This window comes from Bos grunniens, chromosome 13 (genome assembly GCF_055505025.1).
Source record: "Bos grunniens cultivar Pamir isolate PY7600 chromosome 13, Bosgru_T2T1.0, whole genome shotgun sequence".
NCBI classification, from domain to species: domain Eukaryota; kingdom Metazoa; phylum Chordata; class Mammalia; order Artiodactyla; family Bovidae; genus Bos; species Bos grunniens.
Window position 1 is genome coordinate 73,534,932 of NC_141177.1, and position 22,681 is coordinate 73,557,612.

General features: G+C 51.6%; 1 protein-coding gene across 10 annotated transcripts in view; it reads right to left on the bottom strand.

Annotated features, from left to right (window-relative positions):
* The window catches only part of LOC147361245 (ninein-like protein), a 96,650-nt gene that overhangs the window by 9,206 nt on the left and 64,763 nt on the right, over window positions 1-22,681 (bottom strand). For 6 of the 10 annotated variants that reach the window (XM_086334978.1, XM_086334979.1, XM_086334976.1 and 3 more), the window contains 8 exons: window positions 20,480-20,654; window positions 19,571-19,681; window positions 18,653-18,733; window positions 14,955-15,060; window positions 13,546-13,655; window positions 12,261-12,520; window positions 5,487-5,591; window positions 4,398-4,467 (listed from right to left, as the gene is read on the bottom strand). In XM_086334978.1, coding sequence (XP_086191104.1) covers window positions 4,398-4,467; window positions 5,487-5,591; window positions 12,261-12,520; window positions 13,546-13,655; window positions 14,955-15,060; window positions 18,653-18,733; window positions 19,571-19,681; window positions 20,480-20,654 — 1,018 coding nt within the window. Of the gene's footprint in view, window positions 1-4,397; window positions 4,468-5,486; window positions 5,592-5,876; window positions 6,108-12,260; window positions 12,521-13,545; window positions 13,656-14,954; window positions 15,061-18,287; window positions 18,415-18,652; window positions 18,734-19,570; window positions 19,682-20,479; window positions 20,655-22,681 lie in introns of those variants that run through there. The other 4 variants (XM_086334977.1, XM_086334981.1, XR_015139958.1 and 1 more) reach the window with 3 other exon arrangements.

Consider the following 22,681-nt stretch of genomic DNA (forward strand, 5'->3'; position numbering starts at 1 on the left):
CCCACGAGAAAAACAAAACGCCATTTCCACTCTGGCCTGGAAAGAGCTTGGAAGTCGGCACTCCCACCCTCCCAGCAAGAACAAAGAAAAAGCTGAGTAACTGAAAGTCAACAACTCTTCTCAGGCCCATCAGAGAACTGAAGTCACAGGGCAAACCAATGCTCTGAAAACCAGCAAGAAAGACAGGCGAAGAGCGTCACAGCTCACCAGGAGCCAGAGGCTGGAGGCCTGAACAAGGTGGCTGCTGTGGGTAGAACCGGGTCCACAAAGTCACCAGTCTGGGGACAAGGCTGCTGGCAGGTAATTCAGGTTAAATGTGCTCGCAAGGTGGGGTCCTAATCCAATGGGACAGTGACTTTATAAGAAGACACAGTGAGAGGGGGCTCCCCACAAGCCTGGAAGAGCCTCACGGGAACCAGGCCGGCCCCGCCTTGACCATGGCCTTGAGAACCTTGGGACAATAAACCCTGTAGTTGAAGCCGCCTGCTTGTGGCGTCTGTATGAGCCTGAGTAGACTAGGACCGCGCCTGTTTTGAAGTACACAGAGCGTTCTGCTCTCTGCCCTCGAGGGAAACCTCCTTCTTTACCAGGCCTGAACCAGCGAGGGGATAGCCAAGTGGAGCCCCCGCCAGCTGTTCTGACCCAGTGTCACTCACTCCTGGACGGGCTAAAGTAAGAGTGACAACACCAAGTGTGGACAGGGATGTGGGGCAACTGGACCTGGCAGACGCCGCTGGCGGGAACATTAACTCTTAGTAGCTGCTCTGGAAAACAGCTGGGCAATTTCATATAAAACTAGACATGTAGCTGCCGTACAGATGAGTAATTGTCTCCTGGGCATCTATCCTGTGAAATGAAGACCATCCACACAAAGACCTGCCTAGGAACGTTCATTGCAGCTCCTGTGACGGCCCAAAACTGGAATCAGCCCAGCCATCCTTTAAAAGGTGAGCATTAAGACAAGCTGGTTCCAAATTGGGAAAGGAGTACGTCAAGGCTGTATATTGTCACCCTGCTTGTTTAACTTACATGCAGAGTACATCATGCAAAATGCCAGGCTGGATGAAGCACAAGCTGGAATCAAGATTGCCGGGAGAAACATCAATAACCTCAGATACGCTGATGACACCACCCTTATGGCAGAAGGCAAAGAGGAACTGAAGAGCCTCTTGATGAAAGTGAAAGAGAATGAAACAGTTGGCTTAAAACTCAACATTCAAAAAACTAAGATCATGGCATCCGGTCCCATCAGTTCATGGCAAATAGATGGGAAAACAATGGAAACAGTCACAGACTTTATTTTCTTGGGCTCCAAAATCACTGCAGATGGTAACTGTAGCCACGAAATTAAAAGGCGCCTGCTCCTTGGAAGAAAAGCTATGACCAACCAAGATAGCATGTTAAAAAACTGACAAAGGTCCATCTAGTCAAAGCTATGGTTTTTCTAGTAGTCATGTATGGATGTGAGAGTTGGACCATAAACAAAGTTAAGTGCCGAAGAATTGATGCTTTTGAACTGTGGTGTTGGAAAAGACTCTTGAGGGTCCCTTGGACTGCAAGGTGCAGACACCAACGAGTCCATCCTAAAGGAAATCAGTCCTGAATATTCATTGGAAGGGCTGATGCTGAAGCTGAAACTCCAATACTTTGGCCACCTGATGTGAAGAACTGACTCATTGGAAAAGACCCTGATGCTGGGAAAGAATGAAGGCAGGAGCAGAAGGGGACGACAGAGGATGAGATGGGGGGAAGGCATCACCGACGCGATGGACATGAGTCTGAGCAAGCTCCAGGAGTTGGTGATGGACAGGGGAGCCTGGCACGCCGCAGTCCATAGGGTCGCAGAGTCGGACACGACTGAGAGACTGAACTGAACTGAAAACAAGCTGTGGGACGTTAACGCCTTGGAATGCCATCCAGTGGCAGGAAGAAACTACTGTGGACACGCAGCAGGGAGCCGTGCTATGTGGAGAGGCAGTCCCAGAGAGCTCATTTGGGATGGCTCCTTGTGTGTCACTGGAGAAATGGTACAAGTTTGGCTGTCCTCTGTCACTTTCATCAGGAGGCTCTTCAGTTCCTCTTTGTTTTCTGCCGTAAGGGTGCTGTTGGGGCTGAGATAGGTGGGCAGAAAGACAGATGGCGGATGTCGCTGTGAATGAACAATATGAAGGACCTTGTGGAGCTGCAGCTGGGTTGTGGAGACATGAACCTGCACAGGGAATAAACCCGTGTAGACCTGACACCACACGAGAGCATAAGCAAAGCTGCGGGAGCACGTGGACTTTCTGGGTGGTCCCGTGGTTAAGAACCTGCCTTCCGAGGCAGGACACTCGGGTTCCACCCCTGGTTGGGGAACTAAGATGCCACGTGCCGTGGGGCAACGAAGCCCCTCCCCCCAGAAAAAGAACACCACCACCCCCCACCCCGCAAAAAAAAAAACTGGGGAAGTAAGACCTACGGATGCATCAATGTCAACAGCTTGACTGTGATGCTCATTAAGGGCTGACTTGCGCCCCCTCACACCCCAATTCAGTGTTGAAGCCCAAACCTCCAATCCTGTACAGAGGGAGTGTAGTTGGAGACAGGGTCTTGAAAGAGGTGATTAAGGTAAAACGAGGTCGTATGAATGCAGTATGATGGTGCCCTAATAAGAGATGATGACACAGACGCATCTGAAGGACGACCACGTGAAGACACAGGCAGGACAGTTGTGTACAAACCAGAGAGAGGCCTCAGAAGAAACCAGCCCCGCCCTGACCTGAACTTCTAACTCTGAGCACTGTGAGGAAATAAACTTGGTTGTGTAAGCCCCTCAGTCTGCGGTGCTTTGCTATGGCAGCCCTAGCATACTAACACAGACACTATACTAAAGTTTAATAAAATGTGGTCCCTGGGGAAACTGGACAGAGTGTATTCCTCTGTAATATATGTCTTACAACGACATGTGAGCCTGCAATTCTCAGTAATAATTTCAATTTTTAAAAAAAATAAAAAAGAATGACACATCCAAGCTGTGTGAAGTGAAGTGAAAGAAGCTCAGTCGTGTCCAACTCTTTGCAACCCCTTGGAATTCTCTAGGCCAGCATACCGGAGTAGGTAGCCTTTCCCTTCTCCAGGGGATCTTCCCTACCCAGGGACCAAACCCAGGTCTCCCGCACTACAGGTGGATTCTTTAGCAGCTGAGTCACAAGGGAAGCCCTCCTAGCTGTGTGCTTGGGTACAAAAGCCAGTAAGAGAGACCAAGTGCAGAAAACACTTATTCGTGGCGCAAAGGGAGACCAGTGTGGTGGTCAGCGCTAAACAGCGTGAGAAGGGCATTCACGTGCAGGCTAAAGGGGACTGACCAAACAGTAAGTCCATCCACTGAGGATGATGGAGACCAGGCTTTTCACTGCTAGAGGAATAAGTTATAAATACAGAGAGAGAAAGCTAGAACCATCCCTGTGATATTGGAATTTCAGAGTTTGAATTTATGATTTCTAGTAGAGAGGTGTACAAATAAATATACCTGAAACCACATGCATGTGAGCATCATAAATATACACTCCCTAGTTCCACGCACTAACTGTATTTGGACATAGTGATGATCCTGGAGCCGTGAACACCCCCAGTACCCAAATATTGGTCTCCAAGTACCATTCTGAGCTAAAAGTCACCAAGGATTCCTTGGAGAAGTGGCTGCTTCCAGGGTTGGGGCAAGGGAAGTACCAGATGAACCTGGAATATCATGGGACACTACAAAGTAAGGAAGTACTCAAATAATGACCAGGACCTGTCTGGAGGGCCCAGAACTCACCAGGAGGGGGCTCTTATTAGGCAAATCTGGGACAATTGAGCATGAAAATAAATACTGATGGTAACATATTATAACCCATTAAATAAACAGGGAGAACAACTGGGTGAGAGTTTGATGAAGAACAGGACATTCACATTATCTCAAAGGATTTTCCTATAAAATGTTCCATAATTACCAAGGGGAAAGTAACTTTGTGAAGAAGCCTGGCCAACAGCACCTGACCAAGAATCTAAGGACGTCACTAAAGCTTGTGTTCCCGGACAGGATAGAATGAGAAGGGGATGTTCCCACATAATCGGAATCCAATTATAAGGAAGTTTTAGACACACCAAAACAACTGCTTATAACCTTCAAAAGCACCAGGTCCTAAGAACAAGGAAAGGCAGACAAGCCACACGAGGTCCCGGCCGTGGCTGCCGAGGCTACACCCCGTCATATCCACAGTGATTCCCCAACTTGGAGTGGGAGGGGCTGATGGGCCAGCAACTCTTGTAACTTCCATAAAAATGTTCTGTGTTTCCTTTCTGCAAGTTTGAGATTATTTCAAAACAATGGAAAAGGGAGGGGGGCATCCGTTTCACACCAGGGGTCAATACTTAACCTGTGTGCGGAGCTCTTCCATCTCAGAGCAGGCCTTTTCCTTGTCTCTCTTTAAAACCTCAATTTCCTTCCTGTTGAAGAAGAAAGTTAACAGTATCACTGATGAGTCATTGCTCACCGTGGTCACCGTGGTGCTGGTTTGTACACCTGTTCTCGATACCCTACAGCCACTGGTCTGTCACTGTCCTGCACTGTTACTGCTGCTGGTCCAATTGGATCCCAGCCTGGGAGCCAGAGGAACCCTGCCAGCACTGTAAGAACAAACCCTCCACGACATTCCTCAGTTGCACAGCACATGTTAATCTCTCTCCAGCACGTGGGAGTGCTCTTCATACCCAGAAGCATAACAATCAACACAGCCTTACATTTGCTGACATCTGCTGTCAAAAGGGCCCCAGCACCGAACTTAGGGAAAATGGTTCCTGGAGGGAAGAAACCTTTCAGATTTCAGAATTGCTGTAACGTAACAGTGATCGCTGGGTGACCATCCACTCTGGATTCCACACTTTAATCGTCAGGCACTTTTTATCAAATCAACACCACATCTCAGCAGTTTACAGCTGAGCTCATTTGAATTTTATTAAAAAAAAAAAAAAAAGCCAAACCCTTCTTAGATGAGGCTCTGATAGTGAAAGCTGAAATCTACCAACAAGTATCCCTCTACAATACACACAGCTCCTGCCTCAGTGCTCAGGCCCCTGCCCTAGACCCCTGACTCTGACACACTGAAATCAACAGACCAGGAATGAACCGTGGACAACAGCAGGGCTGAAATCATCATCAGGACAAGAAGAAACAGATTCTCCTGGCCCAGGAAGGTTGTAAGAGGCCCTCCTGCCCCTACAGGGATGCAGGATGCCTCCTCTGACCCTTGAGCATGCTATGGAGTATTCTGTAGGACGCCTGAGCCCTCCCGTGCGCATCAAGGCTGGTCGGAGGGCAGCACAGTTCTCTGCTGACTGTTCCTGGAATGTGGGTTATCTGTGAACACGTCCCACCTTCTACAGTAATGCCCTCTGAGCTTCTTCTGTGATGAGCAAACCGTGTCTGGGATGGGTGGCTGGGGTGGGACCCATGAGCTGGCCCTTACCTCTGTGCAGCCTCCGTCCTTTCTGAAGCTTCAAGCTCTTGTTGGATCCTCCCCAGCTCATTTTTCAAGAGCGTGTTTTCTTCAGAAAGCTTTTCCAACTCGATTCTGGATAACAAATTTTAAAAAGAAAGAAGAGTGGGAATTCCAGGAGCTGGTCACCTGACAGAGTCTGGTCTTGCAATGACCCCCAGCCCCACTTTCCTTCCCTGGATGGGGACACAGGGCACCAGTCCCTCCCTGTATCCAGTGTTAACCTGCTCTGCTTGCATCTCCCAAGAGATAAGCTACAGAAAAACAAAGCTTTCTTAGCTCCTAAAAGAGCCAGTGACTAGTGTGTTCGGCACCTTGGTTCACTGTGTTTACAGCTGGCCCGTTCCTGCATCTCCTTACCTTCACTGAAATGTCACCGTGCTCACAGCTGGCACCAATGCAAGATGCTGGGTGAGTTGTTGCAAGGAAATCCCCCCAGGGACCCCGAGCACAAAGCTGAGGAACATGAGGACTCAGGAAGCTGAATCCTATGGGGAGTGCCCCCTGTCCTACACCCTGAGGTCAGCACTGGAGGAAACTGGAAAGATGCCCGCGGCAGCAGACGGAGGGTGATCCGATGCAACGTGGAACCTTCAGGAGGGGAAAGCAAGTGCTGACAGAGGCTGCCCAGGCCAAGTCTGCCTGGAGCCCTTGGCTTCCAATGCTCTTAGTCTCCCTGGAAGGTAACTCCAGTGATGTGCAACAGATGAGCAACTGACCAATAAAGAGCACGGGGAGGCAGCTTGAAACCCACACCTGCCGCCCAGAAAATCTATCCTTCATATGTGCTGGTGTCACTGACACTTATTCCCCTAAACATTAGGTCTCTACCTGGCATTAGCTTCTGGTTTTTTCAATCTAAAAGTACTCAAGCACATGACCTCATATGTTTAATATATTATTCTTATAATATCAAGCATAAGTATCTCCTTCATAAGCAAGTATGATTACATTTTTCTCATGAGGAACTAAACAGAAAAATTAAGACACAGAAGTCAATGGAAGTTTACAAGAAATGAAGGGTTTCAATGAGGAGAGTGATCTCCAATGAGATCTGTATTTTGAACTGTTATTCAGGCTCCTGGATGGTAAACAAAACTGATTCGAGACAGGTTTGTGTGTGTATGTGGGTGGCAGCGGTGGGTGGGGTTCTGTTTCCAGTTTCCTGGACCTCGAATAAGATGGTGGCTGCCTTATCCTAGTCCTCCACATTCACCAGATAACCAGAGCCATGCATAGCTGATCATTTAAGGTGCGGTGTCCTCACAGAAGGTTATAGAAGCCTCCACGGGCCTTAAACAAAAACCCGAATGCTGAAATCAGAGCTGTGAGCATTAAGCAGCACAAAGATGGGGTTGCCCTGAGCGTCACCCTGAGGCCAACACCTACATCGGTGTGGAGAAACCACACCAGGGGTGCGTGTGCTGGGCTGGTTCCCTGGAGTAGCTTAAGCGGTCTCAGATTAAGAGGCTCCCAAGTCTTCTTGGAAAAAGCAAAACACATCCTTTCTGCAGGGAGAACCCTCTACTACAGCTCTCAAGAGTCCCAGAGATAAACATCGTGTGAACATGAGCTCACAATCAAAGGTCACCACAACGTATGTGGGAAAGGACCACTGATGAGAGTCAGAAGAAGCCAAAACAACAGAATTAGATCCCAGATATTGGAATTATCAGACACAAACTTGGGATAAATATTATTAAATGTTTACTTAAATAAAAGATGGAAATAAAAAGTGGACAAGCAAGCAAGAAGCTATCAGAAATGATCAGGCAGGACCAAATAGAATGTTAGAAAATGAAAAAAAAAAATCAATGTCAAAAGAAAAGCTCACTGGTAGATTAGATATAGCTGAAGAATGAATCACTGACCTGGAACACAGAGATATGAAAAAGTACCCAGAACATGCCATGTACAGAAAAGAAGCTGCAAGAAATGAAAGAGAGGTTAAGAAAAGCAGGAAAAGTGAAAAGATCTAATATCATACATCCAACTGAAAAGGCCACGGAGGGGAGAGGCAATATTTTACAAAGAATATCTGAAAGATTTTCATAGGACACAAATCTATATACTCAGCAGGCATAATATTTCTAAGTATGGTAAGTAAAAAGAAAACGGCACCTCTGCCCTATGACTCAACAATTCCATTCTTAGGAACACCAGCACCGAGAACAAAAAATGGGGTTCCCCAGAGCTCCCCCCCAGGGGTTACCACTATCCCGACTTGGAATAGTGACCCTGGGGACGTGTTCTGGGTGTGGTGACACAGATGTGTCCAATTCATCAATTCTTCCAACTGTATACACGTGTGTATTTTTTTGTGTGTGCATATAACACTTCAATAAAAAGTTAAAATGAAAGAAATACACACCTAAACACACCAAAGAAAAACCACAAAAGATGGAGAAGCTAAGAGCAACCAGATGACACAACTCAGATCACCTCCTGTGGAGACAGAATAACAGCCTCTAAAAGACATCTGCATCCAGAAACTGCAAATGTGCTATTTCATAGCAAAGGGGAATCAATGCAACAAACAGAATTAAAGCTGCTAATTCACTGCCCTTAGATGGAAAGAGTGTCCTAGACTGTCCACTAGGGCCCTTCTCTGTGGAAGAGCAGGCAGAAGACTGGGAGTCAGGATGGAGCACGAGGAGGACCAACTAGTCACTGCTGGCATCAGAGGAGGAAGGTGTGGATCAAGAATGGGAGGCCATGGAGAAATATACCATGTTCATGGATTGGAAGAATCAATATAGTGAAAATGAGTATACTACCCAAAGCAAATTACAGATTCAATGCAATCCCTATCAAGCTTCCAACAGTATTCTTCACAGAGCTAGAACAAATAATTTCACAATTTGTATGGAAATACAAAAAACCTCGAATAGCCAAAGCGATCTTGAGAAAGAAGAATGGAACTGGAGGAATCAAACTACCTGACTTCAGGCTCTACTACAAAGCCACAGTCATCAAGACAGTATGGTACTGGCACAAAGACAGAAATATAGATCAATGGAACAAAATAGAAAGCCCAGAGATAAATCCACGCACATACGGACACCTTATCTTTGACAAAGGAGGCAAGAATATACAATGGATTAAAGACAATCTCTTTAACAAGTGGTGCTGGGAAATCTGGTCAACCACTTGTAAAAGAATGAAACTAGAACACTTTCTAACACCATACACAAAAATAAACTCAAAATGGATTAAAGATCTAAACGTAAGTCCAGAAACTATAAAACTCCTAGAGGAGAACACAGGCAAAACACTCTCTGACATACATCACAGCAGGATCCTCTATGACCCACCTCCCAGAATATTGGAAATAAAAGCAAAAATAAACAAATGGGACCTAATTAAACTTAAAAGCTTCTGCACATCAAAGGAAACTATTAGCAAGGTGAAAAGACAGCCTTCAGAATGGGAGAAAATAATAGCAAATGAAGCAACTGACAAACAACTAATCTCAAAAATATACAAGCAACTCCTACAGCTCAACTCCAGAAAAATAAACGACCCAATCAAAAAATGGGCCAAAGAACTAAATAGACATTTCTCCAAAGAAGACATACAGATGGCTAACAAACACATGAAAAGATGCTCAACATCACTCATTATCAGAGAAATGCAAATCAAAACCACTATGAGGTACCATTTCACACCAGTCAGAATGGCTGCGATCCAAAAGTCTACAAATAATAAATGCTGGAGAGGGTGTGGAGAAAAGGGAACCCTCTTACACTGTTGGTGGGAATGCAAACTAGTACAGCCACTAAGGAGAACAGTATGGAGATTCCTTAAAAAACTGGAAATAGAACTGCCTTATGATCCAGCAATCCCACTGCTGGGCATACACACTGAGGAAACCAGAAGGGAAAGAGACACGTGTACCCCAATGTTCATTGCAGCACTGTTTATAATAGCCAGGACATGGAAGCAACCTAGATGTCCATCAGCAGATGAGTGGATAAGAAAGCTGTGGTACATATACACAATGGAGTATTACTCAGCCATTAAAAAGAATACATTTGAATCAGTTCTAATGAGGTGGATGAAACTGGAGCCTATTATACAGAGTGAAGTAAGCCAGAAGGACAAACACCAATACAGTATACTAACGCATATATATGGAATTTAGAAAGATGGTAACAATAACCTGGTGTACGAGATAGCAAAAGAGACACTGATGTATAGAACAGTCTTATGGACTCTGTGGGAGAGGGAGAGGGTGGGAAGATTTGGGAGAATGACATTGAAACATGTAAAATATCATGTAAGAAACGAGCTGCCAGTCCAGGTTCGATGCATGATACTGGATGCTTGGGGCTGGTGCACTGGGACGACCCAGAGGGATGGTATGGGGAGGGAGGAGGGAGGAGGGTTCAGAATGGGGAACACATGTATACCTGTGGCGGATTCATTTTGATATTTGGCAAAACTAATACAATTATGTAAAGTTTAAAAAAAAAAAAAAAAGAATGGGAGGCCTGCAGGTTTCCTCCCGAGCTTCCAGAAAGGAAGGCAGCTGCCAACACCAAGACTCCTGCCCAGTCGTAGGCACTTCTGACTTCCAGGCTCGAGCACCGTGAAATCCTAAGTGATGATGCTTTAAGCCTCTGACTTCCTGGTAACTCATCACTGCAGCAATGGAAAATGGATGCTCACACAGAGCAGCCTGCCCAGGTCAGAGGGCAGAGGGCAGAGGGCAACCTTCAACTGCACATCAAGGTTTGTGCTTCTAGGAAGACCAGCCTTCAGAAATGGGAGAGAAGCTGAGACATTTTCAGATTAAAAAAAAACTGAGGGAATGTACTCCAAAGACAGTTTCACAAAAGACCACACATCAGAGTAAAGAAGATGGCCCCATAAGGAAGGCATCTAACCTGGCATCCAAGCTGAGGACCATTCAGTACAACGCCCGGTCTGGAGATTTGAAAAACGGCCATGTCCAAATGCCTTGAAACAATCTACCAAGACAGACCCAGGAGGAAACATAAGACCTGAACAGACCTGTAACAAGGGTTACAGATGCTGAAGAATGGAGCCTTGTTTTGTCCGCCCACCCACCTGGGGCCGAAAGCTGCAAACACCTGTCTCACTCCCGGCTGCTCCCTCAGCTGTGACAGCAGGTGGCAGGTGCCCGGGAAACCCTGTCCAATGATCCAGACACCACTGAGACTGGAACTGTGATGTTATCTGTGGGGCCAACAAGCCAAGGCATGCAGCGAGTCAGGAGAAGCGGGGAGAGGCCCAGCACAGCCCCTGGGCCCGGGGGCTGGGTGGAGGACGAGGACAACACCGGCTCCTGTGCCTGTCCAGAGGAAGTGCCCGAGACAGAGAGCAGAGAGGGCGTGTGGCCGCTGGGCTGCTCCTGCACGAAAGGCCCCGGAGTGTGCCAGTGGCCTGATGCGGACTCGCAGGTCCACTGGGCCAGAGACCAGCCTCCGATCGCAGCCGCAATTGCAACAGTGGGTCCACACGTTCACCTGAGGCTCTGCCACTTGTGAGGCCCAGCACCACCTCTGCTTCATGGAGCAGGGAATTCAGAGGTCAGCCCACCACGACCAAGGCTCCACATCATGGGGGACCCCCGCGTCTGAGGCAGAGGCCTACAGCTAGGTCTAGAGGGTGATAAATAGTCCAGGCGCCTCGGGGGGAAGGGAGGGGGATCTGGGAACAGAGCCTGGGGCTACTGGCTATGCCAGTATTTTCTTTCTCAAGCTGGGAGGTGCACTGACATTTATTCCTTGGCTTATCATAAATCCCACGTGATCTGTTTTCCGGTGAAGCAACGTGGCATGGTCACCCTGTGGGCAGGAGCTGGCTCCTCAGCTGGACACACCTGCGTGTGCGGTGAGCCAGTGTCCTCTGCCCAGACAAGGGACACAACAGCTCACAAAGACTCTGTCTCTGCAGGACGCGATGAGCTTGCGGGAGTGCCGTGTGGGTGCTCACGGGACCAAAAGACACTGGGTAGAGAGCTGCAACCACAACACACAGCTGGGCCTGCCTGCAGTCACCCAGGTCATCTCCTGGGTGGTGCTGGGAGGCTCCTGGCAAAGCCCTTCTAGAGGTCTGGGCTCCTGAGGTGGAGTGGGTGCCGGCCTGGGCCCCAGGGGGCCCGGGGAGGAGGGCCAGGCTGCACACCTGACACTCCATCACCAGCTCACAGACCTCCTCCCCACCTTTAGCCTCCCCTCAGGCCTCCAGCCCCAGCTCCCTGGTGGGGCCCGGAGGATGGGCGTGTGGGCCCTTCTTCTCTAGCACAGAAGATCATGTTCCAATTTTCCAAATAAACCTGTTCTCTCCTTTGCTCACAAATCTCGGTTTCTTTCAAGAACTCCACTAACCCAAACTAAAGGCCTTTCCCATTATTTGGGGGCATTTAGGCCTTTCGTCAACCTCCCCAGGAGCCACGAGATGACAGATGAGGGAGACTGTGTTTTTAAAGTCAGACTCCTTGGGACGTCCCTGGCAGTCCAGTGGTGAAGACTCCATGCGTCCACCACAGGGGCACAGGTTCGATCCCTGGTGAGGGAACTAAGCTCTCTCATGCCAGGCGCACAGTGCAGCCGAAAGAAAAGTCAGACCCTGTGTAAAATAACCTGCTCTTTCAGGGCTCACCACTCAGGTAACAAGTACTTGTGACTCTGAGCAATCTGCCCAAATTCAATTTCAAATCCGGGTTCTGGGCAACAAACCCTGGACCTGAGATCACACAAAGCTGGGGTGGCGGACCTGAGCCGCTGGAGCGCCTCCTGCAGCCGTGCTCTCTCCTGGCTCAGCCACCACGTGTGGCCCCGCTCCAGCTCCGCCCTCCTCTGCAGCTGCTCCTGCAGGCCTCGGACCACCTCCTGCGACTCCGCGTGCAGCGTCGCCAGCTCGGCCTTCTGACCCTGCAGCACGCCAACCTCGAGCTGGAAGGCCTGCTCCAGCTGCCTCTTCTCCTCTGCAAAGGCCCTTTTCGTCACCTCCATTTCCCTGTTGTGGTCATTAACCTGAGGAGAGAGGCATGAGTGGTGTCGACCGGGGACCCCTAAACACAACTAAACACAACTCACTTGATGAATCAAGGCTGCCGGGCGCAGAACCCAAACAGCGGGTGGCCCAGCTTCAACAGGGTGCCGGGGCCCGTGAAAGGCTCCCCACGGCTTGTGTGGCCGCCTGCTTCCATCACTTCCTGTAACCTCCACTGCAGCCTTGGGGGGAGGCCCGCAGGTGCAGAAGGGAGGCTGGCGGCCTGGCAGGCAGCCGCAGGAGGAGGGTAGAGGGGAACAACACCTCCACGAGGCCTGGAAGGCAAGGCCACAGCAGGCACCCAGGGGCAGGACCACCCCGTGGCCATGGTGACACCTGACAAGCTGTGGGCACCATCCCTCCACAAAACCCACCACAATCAAGTAACAGAGCAAGAGACACATTCACCCAAGAAGACAGGCTTGGCCAGGGTGGCCTAGGAGCCCCTGCGTGCCAAGTCGCTTCAGTCGTGTCCGACTCTGTGTGACCCTGTGGACTGTGGCCCACCAGGCTCCTTCGTCCATGGGATCCTCCAGGAAGAAGACGGAGTGGTTGCCACACTCTCCTCCAGGGGATCTTCCCGACCCAGGGATTGAACCTGCATCTCTTATGTCTCCTGTATTGGCGACATATCTCTTCTTTTCCACTAGCGCCACCTGGGGAGCCCCTGGTGCAGGGCAATCACAGGAACTAAGATTCTGCTCCCAGAATCTGCTTCAGCTGCAACAGAGCCGGGGGCTGTGACTTCCCAGCGCAGGGCAAACAGGGAGGTCGGGCCTCTGCACCAGCCTCCGGACACGGGGATGGACCCTGCTCCCTCCCATTATTAGCTATTCCTTCTGTCCTGCCTCCTTCCGAAGAGGGTGGAGGCACAAAGTCAAGGTCACACACATTCCCTGCAAACCTCTGTCCCCCTGAGCGCTCTCACTCTGGGCAGATCTGTGTGCAGACACGTCTCAGCAGCATGAAGTTCCCCTAACTCTGTGGCCTCCCTCAGTCCCCTGACCTTGGTCTCCAGCTGGATCTTGAGTTCTTGGTAACGCTCCTTCAGCAGCTCCAACATGATCTCTGTTTTTATACTTGCTGGGGCAGAATCACCCACAAACGTGATGGTGCCTGAAAATAAGAGGACATGTACATTGATGTTCTGCCCAGAACACCATGGGATCCAGCATCTTTTAATTTCATAGCTACAGTCACCATCTGCAGTGATTCACGGCCAGCCCTCCTGGGCCCAGGTGTCCCCCACGCCACGCGTGGTAGGGGGAACACTCACATTGATTCAGAATGGGAGTGTGGCCACTGATGGGGTTTCATCCATGCCGGTTGATGGGCTGGAAAGTGAGGGAGCAGACATATCCTGATCTCTCGCCTGCTCTTTTCAGTTCCCGAATTGTTTTCCATGAAAAAAAGGGACAGACTAGGCAACATCTGGCTGAGAGAACTTGGGATAAGCACCTTAGGAAAGACAGCATCCCATCGCCCTGACAACAGGAAGCTGCCGCCTGGGTCAGGAGTGGCCCTGGTTGGATGCACAGCCAGCCCATCCTCCACCACCCACGTGGCCCCTGCACCACAGCGCTGCTGTTCTGACCGCCCCTCGTCCTTAGATGGGGGCGAGGGGAAGAGAAAAGGCTCCAGCCGGAGAGTGCTTTGGCTGCATCGGCACCAACACGAAGCTTGGGACTCCCTCCGGTGCTACGACCCAGAGCCATATGGCCACCACACCTGGGGCGCAGGTCCTGGCTCTCATCAAGGGCCACACACTCCTTATAGCTCAGGCCCATCCAGGGATAAAGACCATCGCCCCCTTCCCTGCGGCCACACGGGCCCCTGACACTCATCGAGGCATGCGATGACAGCAGCCACGCGCCAACCACCCCTGGCTGAGGGCAGCAGGGCTGTGGCCCGGGAAGCAGGGTCCACTGCTGCAGGTGCAGGTGAGGGCCTCCCTCAGAGGCCAGGTGCGCAGAAGACCCCCCGGCTGCCCTCGGAGGCCCCGAGGAAAGCTGACATGGACTGCCCTGTCAGAGCCATCGCAGGCCGTCCTCCATCGCCCCCAGCCCGCTCTCTGCTCCCCTTCCCAGATGACCCTCCCCGGGGGCATCTCCTTCCGTCCCCGCTGCCTTAGGAGGCTCACAGGGGACACGCCTGCCCTGAGGTCACAGCAAGGTCATCATAACCTTCACCACTTACTCTGTCCAAGCAGTAGGACCTTCATCCTCCTCCATCTCCCTTGGGGCTCTGGGTTGCCTAAACCCCTCGCCTCAGATAGGCCCCTTCTCCCACACAAGTGGTCCGAAGGACTTGTGACCCCCTGCATAGCGGGCTGGCCCACCGCCCCACCCCCGGGGCATGAGCACGTGACCCACTGCCTCCCAGCAGACCCACCACCTCCAAGCAGTCAGCTCCTACCTGCCGGGCTTTGTCCCGGGGGCAGGCGGCCGTGCTGACTCGGGGCCGCCTGTGCCTGCAGACCTTCCAGGGCAGCCTGCAGCTCGTCGTTGCGATCCTGCAGGTCCTGTGGGCAGAGCCAGACACTTCCTCCAGCCACTGCGGCCACCAGGCCCAGGAGCGGGGCACAGGGCCGGCACCCAGGGAACAGTTCAGGCCCCAGCAGAGCGGGTCCCGACTTCCAGGACGGGGCACCGACACTATACCCGGGCACCGAACTGCTCCAGGAGCGACAAGGACCAGGAGTCATTTCCCACCGTCTCATACCTGGCACCACCTTCCATCACTGGATACCCAGAAGGGGCTCGGGGAAAAAAGTGCAGTGAAAGTGAGAAATGGAGAAAATACAGAGACCTTTTAACACCTGAAACCACAAGAGGTTGGGGGAGCATGCTCGTAAGGGGTAGGGGAGATTCGGGGGACATGAGGCTTAAGAGGAAGGGCCTCTGGGACCTTCCTGGTGGTCCAGCGGTTAGGACTGAGTGCTTTCCCTGCAGAGGACGCGGGTTTGCTCCCTGGTTAGGGAACTCAGACCCTGCAAGCTGCACAGCACAGAGGAAAAATAAAAGAGGAAGGGTCTCGTTTGTAACAAGCATCATTTATCCACGCAAAGAATGAAATATAACTCAACACGCCCACTTGGTCACCTGGCTTTTACAGGGCAGGAAGGGCAGCGCTCACAGTCCGCTCTCCCAGGTGGTCCCACGGCCCGAGCGCCACGTTCGCCCATGACGGTGGGTCCACGTGCTCCTCCCCCCGCCTCGGGTGGGCCGTGGTCACCCCACCTGGAGGACGCCACATGCGATGCCGCTTCCAGCCGGCTCCTCCCCCGGGACCCAGGCTCTGGGGTTCACGCCACGCACACCCTCAAGGCCCCACCGCCCGCTCTGATTCTCCTTTCCTGGGGGCTGCGTACGCAGCCTGCAGGACCTTAGTTCCCCAACCAGGGATCACACCCGCGCCCCCTGATTGGGAGTGGAGTCCTAACCACTGGGCCACCAGGGCAGTCCCTCCTCTCTGATTTTTTAATCTGAGTTTCCTCTGCAGGCAGCTCCTCTCAGATCTTTCTGAACTCCCTGGTGGCCAGTGCCTGGCCTGTGTCCACACCCGCCCTGGAGGAGGAGCCTCTAACTGGCGGCTCTAGGCCATGTGGGAGAAGGGACAGGCCCTGCTGATCCTAGAGGAAGCACATGTTTACTAGGCTCACTGTACCTCCTTCAGAAACTCCTGAGCAAATACGCAATCTCCCCAGAGCGAGCAGCTCTGTCCCGGGGAAAGGGCAAGGCCAGGAAGCGAGAGCTGCAGGGAGGCCCGTGGGGCGGCGGGTGTGTGCGCCCCAGCCCCCCACTCCACAATGACACCACACAGGCCACCGAGCATCTCTGACGTGGTCAGTCTGGATCGAGGTGTGCAGCATAAACTCTACAATGATCTTAAAGACCAGGTTCCCAAAGAGGGATGCAAAATAGCTCACTTAAAATGTGATTATATTGATTACATGCTGAAATGATGGCACTGTGAAAGTAATGGAGTAAATAAAATGTTATTAAAATTAACGTCACCCATTTCTTTTTACTTTTTTCTTTTACCTTTTTTAACGTGACCACTGGAAAACTTGGAAGTACACACGTGACTGCTGTTTTTACTGAGCAGTGCTGATGTGGCAGGAAACATAGACAGAATCATTTCTGCCCAATGCCCTGCCCCTTCAGGGGTTCCTTCCCCCCTCACACGGCCACTGTAAGAGCATATCCATGCTCCGCAAGTTCCCCAGAGCCAGAAACCAGGCCCTTAAGGTATGATGCCAGGCACACTGCTCTGTTCCAAGCGCCTAAGGATGACATGCACTGTCCTGGGTCCCAGCCTGTCCATCCAGGGTGCGTCCAGCAGGGCTGGGGAGCCATGTGCCTGCTTTTGTGTGGGTTGCACGTGAATTTGGGGTGCCTGTGGATGCTGAAGGCAGTCACAGGATGCTGCCCCGAGAGCCGGGAAAGGCAGCAGGTCCACTGCACAAAGCGAAGCCCTAGGTCTGAGGCTCTGGAACCTTCGAGGCTTCTCTTCACGTTAGCATTAGCAGGAGAGGTGAGCTCAGCAAGAAAGCAGGAGAGGGTGGGGTTTCAACAGCAGCTCAGAAAGCACTGGAGAGGAAGGCAGGGCCAGCCACACCGAGTCAGCACACACAGAGGGGCTGGCTGCCCAGACATTTGCAACTTCGTGTATTAGAAATTATTTAAAAAATATATATTTTTAACATTCTCAATGCTAATTTGAAACAACCAAAAATACCCCCCAAAAGAGGGAAGATCTCTGAATAAGTAGCACCAAAATGTAAAGTTTTTTTTTGCCAAAATTTCAAGAATCAAAAGTGAAATGAGTAGCAACAGTTAGGTGACAGTCATGTGAAAAAAACAAAGAGGGTTACACCTGTATGAAAAAGTTCAGGTGCACTAAAGCAACGTATTAAGTGCTGGTTAGTCACAGGTGCTCAAAGTGGGGGAGAAAACACGGCAGGAAGGAGAGTTCCTCCCAGAAAGTTAACCACAAAACCCACACACCACTCGGTCTCTGAGAAGGGCTACACAGGTGACCCATACACAGGACTGCAGGGGCACCGGGATTCGGGGTGTGGCAGGCAGGAGGCGGGGGTCACGTCACATTGCAGACCAGCACGGGCTCACCTTTATCCTCTGGTGTGACCAAAGCATCATGTGCAGAGAGACAGTTCTTACGTTAATCAGGAGGGAAACCATTAAGAAGCAAGTGAATACTACACCCTTAACGCCAAACAATCAAGCTTTATCTGCCAGAGTCCTGGACAATCTTGAGGGAGTAACAGTGTGATCTGTTTCCCAGCAGGGACTGTTCACCACCTGCACCCTGCTCTGCATGGTGGCGACATGTGAGTGGGCTCACATGTAGGTTTGGCCCAGGAAATGCATACACTCAACCACAGGAAACAAGATGAAGCCCTACACGGTGCCCGGACGCACACAGGGGCCTTGGGAATGGGGTGAGCAGCCTGTGTGGGGCCGGGCACAGGTGCCGGGCAGGCAAAGTCCCAACTGCCTCCTTGCAGAACATGCTGCTGCTGCTGCTGCTAAGTCGCTTCAGTCGTGTCCGACTCTGTGCAACCCCATAGACGGCGGCCCACCAGGCTCCCCCGTCCCTGGGATTCTCCAGGCAAGAACACTGGAGTGGGTTGCCATTTCCTTCTCCAATGCATGAAAGTGAAAAGTGAAAGTGAAGTTGCTCGGTCGTGTCCGACTCTTAGCGACAACATGGACTGCAGCCTACCAGGCTCCTCCGTCCATGGGATTCTCCAGGCAAGAACATGAGGCTCGGGAAATTCCCTTGCAGTCCAGCATTGAGGACTCCATGGCTTTCACTGCCGAGGGTGTGGGTTCCATCCCTTGTCAGGAAACTGCGATCCCACAAGCCATGCAACACAGCCAAAAAAATTTGAAAAAACAAAAACACAAAGCTCAGAAGACCTCAACTGAAGGAAGCCCACGTCAGAGGCTATGCCTGCCCGGCTCATGTAGGGATGCTCCTGTGGACCCAAGCTGGGCCACCCGCCACGTGGAAGCCAGGATGTGGGAGGGGCCACCCAGTCCTGAGCAGACAGCGCCTGATGTTCCCTCGGGCAGGGGGACACTTACGCGGCACTTAAGCTCGTATTCCTTCAGGATCTCTGAGAATCGCTCTTCCTGGGCCAGGAGTTCTGTGCTCTGAGGCTCCAGCTGAAAGCCAGATGCAAGCAGGAAAGTGAGGGCCAGGACCTCAGGCCAGGTAGAGGGTGGGCTGCCACCCCCTCGTACTGCCACAGTACGCTCAGCATCTGCAGGCGCAGCCACCTGTCCCTCCCCTTCCTCCCCGCCCTCGTTTCAAAGGTCTCAGGGCAGAAGGATGTTTCGAATTTCAGGAAGGTGGTCATGCTCCCACCTGGACCCTGGGCTGCCTTCTTGCCTCGGCCACCTGGGAGGCCCCTTGCACGGACCCTGCACCTCCCTCCCTTCCCCTCCTCCCCTCAAGGTGACAGAAAGGGCCAGGTCTCTAAGCACTCCTCACCCCAGCACTGGGGTCTGTGCAGGAGTTGCTGCCTGGTCCAGGCCTCGTCAGCAGAAGGTCAATGCAGGGCATCACTGGGGAGTCACCTGCACCCCTGCACTGCCTGAAGGGGAGGAAACTCCAGGCGAAGTGGCCTTAATAACTTCCTCTGCATCACAGCATTTAGGTTTCCCAGGTGGCACTAGTGCCAGAGAGCCCGCCTGCCAACGTAGGAGACGCAGGAGACACAGGTTCAGCCCCGGAGCGGGGAGATCCCCTGGAGCAGGAAATGGCACCCACTCCAGTATTCTTGCCTGCGCCTGGAAAATTCCACGGACGGAGGAGCCTGGCGGGCTACAGTCCATGGGGGTCACAAAGATTCAGACATGACTGAGTGACTGAGCAGCACGTGGAACTTTAGCAGAAAAACCCAATTCCATCTCCTGTGTATTCTCCATCAAGACCCTGACGCCCTTTACCAACACCCACAGGCGCTTCTCTGGGGACTCAGAGTCTGCAAGAGGACTTGCCTTGTCCTTCAACACAAACTCCAGATCATTCTGAAGCTTCAGGACTAGCTTCTCAGAGTCTGAGAGCTTCTCCACGACTTCAATCATCTCCTTCTGCAATCGACTATTTTCCTACGAGACACAGGTCAATGGTTGGCCAGGATGGAGGAGGGAGCGAGAGGCAGAGCTCCAGAGCAGGAGCCCTGGGGGAGGCTCTCCCAGCCGCCTGAGCTCTCGAGAAGGTCATAAGCAGCATGAGTGGAAGGCAGTGACAACCCTTCCCGAGCCGTCTTTGAAAGGACAGATTTGAAGCTGCCCCGCAACAGCCCAGGAGTCCACCAGAAGGAGGGCGGTGTTCGGAGACACAGGATAAACCAGAAGGCAGGCCTGGCTTCTCCTCTGGGGGAGGGAGGCAGGGCGGTGTGGAGGAACCCACAGTCAGGGAAGAAGAAGGAGGTGGGGCCGGGGCCACCTCACTGGAAGCAAAGGCAGGCAGGGAGCAGGTCAGGGACGCTCTCCACAGCCAGGAAGAGTGCCCCCGATCCAGGTCACACAGCCAGGGTTGGGGGCGGGTGACGCTTTTGTGTTTGGTCTAGTGCTGTGGTTCCAGGGAGGCAGCCGAGCGGCGGCCGCTGACCCAGAGCCGAGAGCAGGAGCCCCGGGGCCCCCATCCTGCGGCCCACACGGCTGCAGAGGAGGCCTGGGTCTCTCCTGGAGAAGCCAGGACGCTTCCGCTTCGGCTGAGAAATGGGCTCTCTCGGTGGCTGCAGAAAACGTTCTTTAGCGTTAAGCCCCCAGGGCCGCGGGGAGGGTTCAGACCTGGCCCAGGAAGGTGTGGGTATGGAGGAGGGACCCCCGGGCAATGTGGCCTCCCTCTTTTCAGGTGGGGGGTCCTGAGGAGGCACCCCGCAGCACCGTGAACCCCCCTACCTTCAGGGCCAGGGTCAGCTTCTCGTGGAGGCCGGTCTCCTCCGCCTGCAGACGCCTCAGGTCCTCCTCCAGCCCGGCCCTCTGCCGCCGGGCCTCCTCCCAGAACAGCTCGCGTTCCACTTCCACCTCGGACCGCAGGAGGCTCAGCCTCCCCTGGTAGCCCTGCTCCAGACGTCTGCAAAGCATACGGCACACGGTGCATCGGGGGCACCATGTGGGCCTCTCCCTCCCCGGGGTCTCCCGTCAGCACACTTGGCCTCGGCATTGGAGATGCATTTGTTTCCGCCTGATGGATGGGGGAGCTTCAGTGTTGTGGAGAGGCGGAGGCCTCATGAACTGCCCCCCTCGAGTCTGGCAGAGGTGACCCCACACAGAAAAGGGAGCCAGCGGGTCCCTAGGCCCATGGGGCGAGCTGGCAGGTGACCTCTGGGTGGGTCTCTGGCACCCCTTGGCTATTCAACCTTCTCCACGTCATCAAAAAATGCATTGGTAAATAAAGGCAGCATCAGGGCCCTTGGTGACTGAAGGCGCAGAGAAGTCAGCCTCCACCACAAGCCTTGGAAAACCAGCACACAGCGAATCCCAAGCAGACAGAGGATGGGGCGGGGCCCTTCCCCTCGGACTCTGCAGTGATCTTTTGCAACAACCATTTCTATCAGCAGGGAAAACAGTGCCAAACCTTAGCTTTATCACTAAAGCTAGTGGAGCTGAGCTATTTAAAATCCTAAAAGATGATGCTGTTAAAGTGCTGCACTCAATATGCCAGCAAATCTGGAAAACTCAGCAATGACCACAGGACTGGAAAAGGTCAGTTTTCATTTCAATCCCAAAGGAGGGAAATGCCAAAGAATGTTCAAACTACCACACAGCAGCACTTATTCCACGTTAGCAAGGTAATGCTCAAAATCCTTCAAGCTAGGCTTCAACAGTACATAAACCAAGAATTTTCAGATGTACAAACTGGATCTAGAAAAGGCAGAGGACCTAGAGATCAAATTGCCAACATCCACTGGATCATCGAAAAAGCAAGAGAATTCCAGAAAAACATCTACTTCTGCTTCATTGTCTACATTAAAGTCTTTGACTATGTGGATCACAATAAACTGTGGAAAATTCTTCAAGAGATGGGAATATCAGACCACCTTACCTGCCTCCTGAGAAACCTGTGTGTGGGTCAAGCAGCAACAGAACTGGACATGGAACAATGGACTAATTCAAAATTGGGAAAGGAGGACATCAAGGCTGTATATTGTCACCTTGCTTATTTAACTTAGAGAGTACATCATGCAAAATGTCAGGAGAAATATCAACAATCTCAGATATACAGATGATACCACTCTAATGGCAGAAAGCAAAGAGAAACTAAAGAGCCTCTTGATGAGGGTGAAAGAGGAGAGCGAAAAAGTTGGCGTGAAACTCAACATTCAAAAATCTAAGATCACAGCACCCAGTCCCATCACTTCACGGCAAATAGAAGGAGAAAAAGTGGAAGCACTGACAGATTTCATTTTCCTGTGTTCCAATCCCAAAGAATGTTCAAACTACCACACAACTGCATTCATTTCACATGCTAGCAAAGTAATGCTCAAAATCATTCAAGCTAGGCTTCAACAGTATGTGAACCGAGAACTTCCAGATGTATAAGCTGGATTTAGAAAAGGCAGAGGAACCAGAGATCAAATTGCCAACATCCACTGGGTCACAGAAAAAGCTAGAGCATTCCACAAAAAAACACATATGTCTGCTTCATTGACTACACTAAAGCCTCTGACTGTGTAGACCACAACAAACTGCAAAATTCTTAAAGAGATGGGAATATCAAACCACCTTACCTGCCTCCTGTGAAACCTGCATGCAGGTCAAGAAGCAAAAGTGAGAACTAGACAGAGTACAACAGACTGGTTTACAATTGGGAAAGGAGTACGTCAACGCAGTATATTGTCACCCTGCTCGTTTAACTTATATGGAGAGTACATTATGTGAAATGCCAGGCTGGATGAAGCACAAGCTGGAATCAAGATTGCCAGGAGAAATATCAATAACCTCAGATATGTGGATGATAAGCACCCTTAAGGCAGAAAGTGAAGAACTAAAGAGCCTCTTGATGAAAGTGAAAGAGGACAGTGAAAAAGCTGGCTTAAAACTCAATATTCAGAAAACTAAAATCATGGCATCCGGTCCCATCACTTCATGGCAAACAGA